Raw genomic sequence first — 10,548 nt, 5'->3', positions numbered from 1 at the left:
CTCACTTGTACATTGTCCATAGATTACAGTCATGATTGCTGGGTCTTGTTCCTACAGAATCGACTTAAAGAGGTAACCGACTAAAAGAATCTCCCCATCAATCACCTTTTTCTCAAATGCATTACATCTAGATGGAGCCAGGCGCTCTTGCCGTAGTCAAAACAATTGGCACCGAAGTCGAACAATCTGAAGAAATCGATCACGGAGGCCCAAACGGCTGTTTCGACTCCTCCAGCTCAACATCCGATATAACCTCCATGGCCCACAAAGTGCTAATGGAGATGGTCGAGCAAGGCATGCTGGACCCCGCATCATTTGAAAATGTAGTGAATTGGGCATATAGGAGAACGCCGTCACAAGTACGCGAAGGGTTTGAGAAAGTTCCTGAATTGGAACTGCTGGATATTCAACTGCAACGCAGGCCGCCGCCGCCAACGTCTGTTGCTGAACGACGAGAGTTTGTGTCGAGGATGTATGATGGTGCTTTCAGTATATACAAAGGTAAGGTCAGTAAGGTCTCCCGTAATTACCGCCTTACTGACGCAATGTAAATAGGCACAATGGGCGCCCTCATAAACGACATCTTCAAACGTGGATGGAAGTACCCCTCTGATTACACTCACGGAGCCAACCTATTCTTCCAACGCTGGAGAGAGGCCTGTGATCTAGTCCTTGAACAGTTCTTGGCAAAGAACTCGTTACCGCATCCTCGACATAAGCATGTTGGAATGATTATAGTCTTTAAACGTAAATAAGTTAATTAAGATCCTGTAGCTCTCAACTCTGGGTCTCGCAGCTTTACTTGCTCATAGTTTTGTTACATATACCGTTTTAGATATAATACTTTATTTATCATCATAGCTCAAAGCATTTATGAGATCACTCTTCGACATTTGGGAAACGTTTTCTAGGTCCGAAGAAGCGACAGCGTTTAGTTGTGTTGGGTCAGTCGTTTGAAGCGCTCTCTAAAAACCTTGCGCCAAGGATGCATGCTCCACGGAATGTATTCTCGGATTTACAATACACAGATATCTACACAATTCAAAAACTGCAAAAACTCATTTCCCTACCATACCACTGCATGCTTTCTTTGTAGGTGGAGCTACGAATTTCTCCCTATAACTTTGTTTCTTAGCATAAAATTCTGCTTCATAAGGTTCAGCTGGTTTCGTTGATGATGATTTTGTAGCTGCTGTTGTTATTGCTGCAGTCTTGGCAGTTTCTACTAGTGATTCTAGTAAAACTAGTAGTTTCAACCGCTGATTCTTCTTCTTCGGGTGCAGCTCTACGTTTCTTGGGAAATGCCGCTGATTCTTCATCAAGGACTTCCATAATTCCAGGAAGGAAAAGTTGTAAGGAGAGCATAAAAAAGGATCAATACTTACAACGACACCAGTCACGGTTTAGGTACGTGGTAAATTTCGTCCGTAGATGGCATTCCTGGATGGCTTCACATGTTCAGAAGAAGTGGAATTACTCTAATCCGAATGAAAGATGGTTATTCGATGTTGGCAGTCGTTTGTGACTACTGCTTTAATGGCCAATCGACTTCCACAACAAGCGATTGCACATACCGGCGTAGAGCACCTGGATATAGATTCACTGGATGTGGAGCAGCTGGAGCTACTAAAGGTGTTCCTATAACCACAAACCTTTGTCAATCATTGAGTTTTTTCTCAACACACGGTTGTCATTGAATGGCAGAGTGAAAGATTTCAATAAGCCTCGCCATACTTTTCGGCTTGCAATGACGGACATACTGTCTACTTTTACTGACCTTGGTAAAAAAGGCGATACAATTTCGGACTCGAAAGGAGCTGACATCAATGTGTCTCAACACACAGGTGGGATGTGAGTTAGGCGCCACAAATCATGCTTCTACACTCATATTAGCAGTTTATTGTCTGAAAAATCATTCAAACTGGTCAATCTGGTTGCCATCGTCAGAAACTTTGCGTCATTACCCACTTCTCACATTTATCAGGATAGATCTCGGACAGATTCACGTAGATCTCTCAATTTGGAGCACGGTGGAGTTGCTAGAGAGCAGATGCCTACTCCGCAGCGGGCAATCCTGCATACAAAACACCAGACTGTCAACACAACCCACCCAAATTGCACCACTCCACGTCAAGACAGCTTCTTTTCATTCTGCAATAATGAGTCCACACGACTGCGCCAAGAACTACCAAGGAAACACTACTACACCACTCATGTAGGATTCAAATGATCCATAAACGAACCGTGTGCTCGTGTGCCCGAGCAAGCCCCCACTAACACTAGCCAAATCTCTGGCACTTCTTAGGACCATGATCGTGGTCGTCTCGTCTTTCGTAAACTCGGCTCCCACGAGAAGATAGTCGTTTTGAAACATGTCGAATCGCAAACAGATTGCATCACTACGGAGGAACCTGAGCCAACGTTCAACCTCGACGAGCTCTAACAGCATGTGCACCGTGGCAATGTCTCAGTCAATTGACACCGTAACCTTCCTGGACTTTGGCACATTGCCCATCAGCCTGTATGGCAAAATACGGTGCTGGGCCTGAAAGCCAAGTGGCGGTAATAAGCCGTCAAGTCCTTGACTCCTCAAAACTTTTGAATATCTTCGATACATCACGATGTGGGTCTCCCACAAGACCTCCAAGCTGTTGCTGCCTCTACAATTCGTGTCAATCCTCTTTATCGATTTTTGACATTTAGTAAGAGTTACAGTAATTGTGTCTTATCGATTAGAATTCTGATCATCGTTTTGGAATCTAGGCATTTTGAAAAGCTGGTTGGACGCTGTGGAACGTCGCTCGACGTCCCCCGTCGTTGGTCATGAAACTCAAAATCGAAATACATGGACCCCTGGTGCTTTTAGCTATGAGCTTGGACTATTCGAATCAAAAGTTGAATGGCCTCCCTGGATTCGGATTCTTAACTCTGGACTCATCCACTGATATGGAGCTTGCACAAAAGTCGGTTTTCACACAAGTTGAATGACGTGGCTGACAGGTAATTGGATCAGTAACATGCTTTACCATGGATAAGAGCCATTTCGTGGCTCAAGCTTGCTGTGGCGGCAACAGCCACTTTTCTGTTTGTTTATTGGTTGGAAGGAGGCGCCTAAGGATATCCATATAGCTCTCTGGAAGTCAGTAGCTCATGGTTGGGACTACCAGAAAATCAGTTGCAGACCACTCCACCAACCTCAATGGCGGAGCGGCGAGAGCTCGTTTCACGGATGTGTATCAAACGTGCTTCATGAATACAGATGGGGAAGTAAATCTCGCCGTATAGAGGGAGGCTCGTGATTTAGCCCTTGAATAGTCCTTGGCAGCTCATTCCAGTTCTCGGAACGATTATAGTATTCAAACAATAAGTAAAGTAACCAGTCCTGTACCCATAACCACTCTGCATCATTTGCAGTTGCGGCTGCAATGATTCTCGCTTGTAGTTTGTTATAAATGCCGTGAGATATAATATTATTGTCGTAGCAGATGAGTCTTTTATATTTTGAAATGTTTTTCGGTTTGTTGTGTCCATCTCTGCCAAATCGAGTCGAGCAGAAGCTGTTGGTGGTTTGGACGAATTACTGACCAGAGGAAACGCAAATTGTGCAAATGAAATCCGTTTATTAAATTACAATTCGAAGATTGCAATATATCATTATGGGCGACCGGTCAGAAATCCTTGGTATATTGTGCGAAGAAAAAAAAACGGCAGGATTTCGTCAGAGGTTGCTTGCAAAGGGCAGTGCTTTCACAAGGCGACCAGGCGCATCAAGCTCTCCTTAAAGGCTCGCGTTTCCCGCCAAGAGGATGTCCATATGTGTTAAACAAGTCTGAAAGGCTGGGATAAAACGATTAAAAAAGAGGGCAAGAAACACAAGACTTTGCACTTTTTTTCATCAAAACAAGCTGTTTCATTACCATTGTTATCTACGATAATAACGAGACGCGAACAATGCCCAGCCTTTTATTAACCTTGAGTTTATCACTCCTCTTGATTCCTGGAAATATCGCTGCAGCAAGCTGCAATGAAATCCTCAAAATTAATTTTGGTACGTTTTCGAGCAAAGCTTTGTCATTCACGGTGATGCATCTCTAAAAATCAAACTTCACGGTGTTTTTGTATGTTTAGATGCTAGGTAAGCTCGTTTTCTACCCTGGTTGTCTATTGGAAACCACATAGAGTGAAAACCACTAATATGATCTGTCTGAACTTTTTTTTGCGGCGCATCGTAGCCATGATGCATCTACAACAGGTAAAATAGTATTCTATGTGGTATTCAAAAAACATTTAAACTTGTCACTGATTCTCGAATCTCTCTGGTAGCTTGGTCTGCACCTGTTGATGACTGCATCGTTCTAGCCAAAGGAGCCTTTCTGTACTTCCGAGCCACAGAATCGAGGGACTTTCAGTTACGAATTGAAGCTGCTGATGCTCAGTGTGCACCTACAAGTAATTTACTTCTCTCAGGTATGTCTTTGCTTCAGTGGTCTCTACGTGATTCTATCCCCGACACCTTTTTTCCATCATTTTCATAGATTTAACACGATACGCTATTGTGGACCAGAACGGAGGAATTGGTACGTGTCAACGAGCTATTAGCTACATCAAGAAAAGTTTGTAGCGATATTAACTTCTATTTTCACAGATTACTATATCCAATTGGATGACGTGGCAGTTGCGAAAAAGGTGATTAGTTCACAAAAATCTCTACCGATCACTGTTAACAGCCATTATAGTTCGTTTTGGAATCTGCTTTAAGTACAGGACCCACAATACGGTAAGCTCCGCCTGCAAGAAATATGTTGAAAACTGTGGATTGGTCGAAAAATCGACTTTTTGAGAAGTCACTACCGTATACCAGAATCTTATAATTGTGCACTTTCTAGGGACGCGGCAATCATTGAATGCTCTAATCTACGATACAAACGAGCTGCAAACAACACTGGCTCTTGTGGAGCTGGGGCTATGTGTGCACCAGGCTACTGCTGCTCAAAATACAGCTATTGCGGGAGATCGTCCGCGTGAGTGCTTTTTCTTGTGATTGCTACTCCTCATCGTTCAGGCAAATCAAGTCTTGACTCGTTTCCTCGCGTAGATACTGCGGCACTGGCTGCCAACCACTCTACGGAACTTGTAATGCAACAGCGAGTGTCTCACCAGCAGCTTCGACAGTAGTTACCTCCAAAGCACCTAGCGTTGCAGCATCCACAACAAAACCGGCCACATCACCCGCATTGGCATCTACAACAAAACCAGCCACATCACCCGCATTGGCATCCACAACAAAACCAGCCACATCACTCCCATTGGCATCCACAACAAAACCAGCCACATCACTCCCATTGGCATCCACAACAAAATCAGCCACATCACTCCCATTGGCATCCACAACAAAACCAGCCACATCACTCCCATTGGCATCCTCAACAAAACCAGCAACATCAGCTAGCGCCTCACCTAAAGCATCATCTACCAAACTCCCATCTGCTGCATCTACATCTCCAGCACCCTCCGCAACAGGTACCCCAGGAACACTCGGAGCGTCATGTGTCTCGGCATGCTCACCATCGACCCTGCAATGCATCGACGGGATCTGTCAACGCTATTGGGCACAACCTACATGGACAAGTACCGCTGTTACTGCAACCACGATGCTGAATGGATGGAATGCTACAAAACTGGCCTATGATGCTGGACGTAAGGTTGTTACCGATCCTGCCGGGTCTAGTGAATTGGTTATGAAAGTTGTGTACCCGGCTGGGAGTCGTGATCCGGCGACTACTCCTGTAGGTGGAACTGGGGTATGTTGCTTTGGATGCAAAGCTTTGGTATCGAGATGTTGCCAGCTACTGACATGGTTTTTTGGTTCTAGTTCTATGCGGAACCGATTAGTATGGCTGGCGTTACTCACATCACCATTCAATATGATGTCTTCTTTCCAACTGGCTTTAATTTTGTGAATGGTGGTAAACTCCCTGGTGGTATGTGAATTGCATGTTTGAAGTGATTTCATGCACTGGTTTATTCGTACCCCTGTTTTGCGTGTCTCAGGATATGGTGGACACGCATCATGCTCAGGCGGTGCGTCCGCATCGGATTGCTACTCAACACGCCACATGTGGCGAGCCTCAGGCGCCGGTGAAGCATATCTCTACCTCTATCAACCAATCCAACTTGCTTCATTCTGTCTCGCAAACATCTGCGATGCAGCATACGGTGTCTCAGTTGGACGAGGAGACTTCACATTCAAAACAGGCGTTTGGAATACCATTCGTCAAAAGGTCAAACTCAATTCGGTTTTGCTGGGAGTTGCTATGGCTGATGGGACATTGGAGGAGATGTGGTCTGTTAATGAAGCGACCCCTGCGACTGTTATCACACAAGCTGGGATAACGTGGAGACAGATTGCGAGCGTGGCTCCTCTTGGGCTAGATGTATGTTTGGTTTGTGTTTTGTTGAAGTTTGCTTAGTACTTTAACATTTTATCGTATACTTAGTTTGAAACTTTCTTCGGAGGCTCCTCCTCTATATATGACACACCCACTACGCAATACTCATACTTTAGGTATGAAAGGACACGTTGGACGCAGATCGATAACCTATGCAATGCTGATCTCGTTTTGCTCACCTTAACAGGAGGGCATCCATGTCCGTTTACTGATTCACAGTTATACACCATTCTGAAACGAAACGATACCGCCTCATCTCGTCTGGAGACCTCATTCTGAAACGTTTTTCTGAAACATTTTTATAGTTACTGAAGCTAGAGAAATCTTACCGTTCTAGACCTCATCGTTCTGCTCTTGGTTTTCTTGTCTCATTGTACTGCTTCTTTGTAACATGGCGAGGGAATTACTAATATACCAAGTACTCAAAAAGATCCATTGAGAGTTTCACGTTCTTCACTCCTTAGCTGTGAACACATCAAAGTACTTTTTTTATTTCGGTCTCTCTTTATTCATATGCGACATACGTTTTTACATTTTTTTCCAGGGGTTGAGACCCACAAAACTACATTTCTGAGGGCAAAGCACTTTCATTCTTCTTTTACTGTTGTTGCGGATGCTGTTGTTGCTGATCGTTCTGGCCTTGGTAGCTACCTCGACCACGACCACCTCTTGGACCTCCACGGCCTCTTCCACCTAAGATAGAAAGGTGAAGAGTGAGTTGAAGGAGCCACACAGAGCTAGGTTACTGCGTGAATCACATGCGTACCTCGGTATTCACCACCAGAGTAAGGTTGTTGTTGATATCCATTCTGATCATTTCCTTCATATCCACCTCGTCGACCACCTCTTCCGCCCCTATAACCAGGGTCACCGCCTTCACCATTTCCTCGGTAGCCACCTCTCCCACCTCGATAACCACCTTCTGAATTGCCCCGATAACCTCCTTCAGAGTTACCACCTTCTCCTCGATAGCCGCCTCTTCCACGATAACCACTCTCTGAATTGCCGCGATATCCACCATCAGGGTTGCCTCTATAGTTGCCTCTAGAGTTATCACCTCTGTAGTTTCCTCCACCACGACCTCCTCGACCTCGAGTTGCAGTCTGGAAGTCACCATTTGTTTGTTGTTGAGGAGATGGTTGACGAGGAGTAGCGGCAGGAACTACATCGTCCGCCCAAGAAGCAGGTTCACTTGAGCTAACGACTTCATCAGTAGTGGTAGCACCCCATGGAAGCTCTGATTCATCTTGTGCTGGTGGTGGTTGATATGGCTCTAAACAGTTGAGGATGGAGAGTGAGTCATTCCAGTCGAGTCGATGGGCTTTTGTTATCAAATAGGGCCAAGGGTGTGGTGCCTTGTATTGATCAGAGATAGATAGGCAGAGTTGTAAACATTCTCCCATCGGAGTATTTAAGACTAATCGTTATATATTCTGGTTGACTCATCCTCTCAATGCACCCACATTTCCATTGTCATGACTATACCAAAGTCAAACAGCGCAGACGTCAACATTAAGCGAACATACCTTCAACAGTGACTTCACTTGGAGTAAAAAAGTTAAAATTGGGAGCAGCACCAACTGCAGCAGTCTGAATACCAGAAGGCAATCCAGTAACAACCACAGGTTCATCTTCTTGAGCCATAAACGAATGTGATACACCAGTGGCTGCTCGCGATTGGTCAGCAACAGGAGAGTGCGATGTTGGCACAACAGCTGGTGGGGGTGCAGTAGTCAATAAAGTCTCGATGGCAGCATGTACTGCTTCATAAGTAGCAGATGGAGCCAATAAAGCCTGAGACTTAGCCAAGAGTTCAGAAACATGATGTTGAGCTTTCTTGAGGTACTCTTCCACCCTATATAAAATGGTTGGTGTGGTTGGATGTGTGCAAGTCGAGGAATACAAGCCATAATAGACAGGGGTGCAATAACTTACGTGTGTTGCTCATGGTTGAACAAGATAGCTTTCAGATATTCAATGCCATACAGCTGTTCACCAGTAATACGTCCATCCATTTCCAGTGCAGAGCCAGAGACATAAAAGACTTTCAAAAGAGACTGCAAGTCTTTCTCAGCTGCTTTCTATGAGCATACGTAGACGTGTGAGTGGTCAACACAACTCAGGGCTTCCGGACCCGTCAATGCTTCAAACAAGGGAAGACGAAGATCTTGAAAAGCAAATACAAACGCAGAATTACCTTGACTTCATCCACAGCAATAGTGATTTGGGCCTTAGTCTCTTGAATAGCATCAGTCAGTTTCTTGGTAGTTGATTTTGTCTCCTGCAAAACAGACAAACAGGGAGTATGGTGAGACAGGCTTGCGTGGATTCAGAGACAATAGTGCATGTAACTCTGCACCTCTGTTTCGATACGATTGATCATGGTCATGATCTCATCGTATTCCTTGATTGAAGCAACTACTTCAGACTTTTGGTTCAACATTCGTAATTGATCTGGATTCAGCGTTTTCTTGTCTTTGGTCTCTGTTTCTTCAATCTTGGTCTATTGAAACGAAAGCATATGTCCTTTTAGTTAAGATATAGATGGGTGACTTGATTGCAGGGTTATTCTGCCTTCATCAATGCATTCATCAAATGACCAGGGCCACGAAGACATTGACCTTTTACTTGAAAATTAGATGGATGACTCCCTTTCCGTTCCGTTTTGTTTGCATAAATGCATTCATCAAATGACAAGGCCACACAGACATCAAAAAATAGCAATGCAGAAACAAAGCAAACAACAAAGGGAGAGTAATCCATCCGAAAATCCATCATAAATTTGTGCAAACATCATCAAAACCTACCAATTTCTTCTTTAAGGTTCTTCGTTTTTTTGCTATAAGTTCAGCATATGGGTTTTTTCTTGGGGTTTCATCATCAAAAGCCTGAGCTTCTTCCACTGGTGCTGCAGCAACTTCATTCTTCTTCTTGTTGCGTTTTTGCTTTGGCTCCTGAGGCGTTGGAGATGTCCCGGCTTCGGTCGTCATCTTTTTGTTCGTTTGGGTGCTTTAATGACAGATTTTGTGAAAGAAAACAACGAACCAATGCATACACTCGACACGTCAATGTCATGATGAAATGAACAACCGATTATATTTCATAATGGAATAATCACGTAGCTCGTGTGCTTTTCCTTCTCATTTGAAGCGCTGAATCGAAGAAAGGACAAGCCAGAACGTCCATTAAAGCTTGAATAAGCTTCGTGAAGAGTATTCAAACTGGATCGCGGAATAAATAAATGATTCCATACTAGCACAACACACCTATTCGCCTATTGCATCACGTCAACGCCCCAACACTTCATCGTACTAATTCGCACATTCCAAAAAACAACATTCCAGTGATGGCATTCACCAAAGAGACCGTGCAGAGCATCTTGGATCAGACTGGGCATATATACTATACGGATATGGCCTCTTTACTAATGGTATGCTCATCAAAGTTCACCGTTTAAGTGTCTAATTGGATTCTCCTAGATCGTCGCCTTGACCAGTGCGAATGAACCTGCAGCAGCGGCTGTGGTCGCAGTCGAATATGTTAAAGTTGCATTCGCTGCTGGTTTACCGCAAGCTGTGAATGCTGTAGACCGCATTAGGGAGGCTGTATTCAAAGGTATGATGTCATGAACAATTTCTGGCATTCACCATATAACGATCGCTCGAATGCGCTAACCGCATCCATGTCTTCTTTATTCTAGCTGCTGTACTAACAGGAATGCCTAGAGTAAATACCTCGGAGTGCTCTAGTTTAGTTGAGAAAACCGTTGCGGCGCCCACGCTGACTTTCACTGTTTTGTTCAATTTAGACCATCAATGCATTGCAGCTGATACGTACATCGGTTGGCAAGCAAGTGGACCGAAAGATCATAGAGGAGTTGGACAAGAGACCTGCCAGAAGAGATCTCAACGCGGCCAGTTTAGAAAAGTTGACCTCACGAGGTCCTACATTCTTTGATGCCGTTTACGGAGCAACCAGTATGTCAAACATACCATTCGTGCTGTCTGAATTCGCTGCACTGTCTTCTCTGATCAACTCTGACCTTCGTCGGTCTACTACTAGAGGACACACAGAGGGCTGCATTGCCCAAACTACACCC

General features: G+C 44.5%; 1 protein-coding gene across 1 annotated transcript; it reads left to right on the top strand.

Annotated features, from left to right (window-relative positions):
* Window positions 1-3,951: 3,951 nt before the first annotated feature.
* On the top strand, window positions 3,952-6,728 carry SmJEL517_g02730 (uncharacterized protein; the record flags this gene model as incomplete). The annotated part of the gene is made up of 13 exons (XM_031168658.1): window positions 3,952-4,048; window positions 4,129-4,135; window positions 4,233-4,252; window positions 4,324-4,467; window positions 4,536-4,577; window positions 4,646-4,686; window positions 4,737-4,777; window positions 4,887-5,021; window positions 5,096-5,801; window positions 5,873-5,981; window positions 6,052-6,434; window positions 6,517-6,565; window positions 6,637-6,728. The coding sequence occupies 13 exons, from the start codon at window positions 3,952-3,954 to the stop codon at window positions 6,726-6,728; spliced, it is 1,866 nt and encodes a 621-aa protein (XP_031025409.1).
* Window positions 6,729-10,548: the final 3,820 nt, after the last annotated feature.

The sequence above is a fragment of the Synchytrium microbalum genome, assembly GCF_006535985.1.
Source record: "Synchytrium microbalum strain JEL517 chromosome Unknown SmJEL517_scf0012, whole genome shotgun sequence".
NCBI classification, from domain to species: domain Eukaryota; kingdom Fungi; phylum Chytridiomycota; class Chytridiomycetes; order Synchytriales; family Synchytriaceae; genus Synchytrium; species Synchytrium microbalum.
The sequence above is the reverse complement of the archived record's forward strand: the minus strand, read 5'-3'. Positions and strand labels throughout refer to the sequence as shown.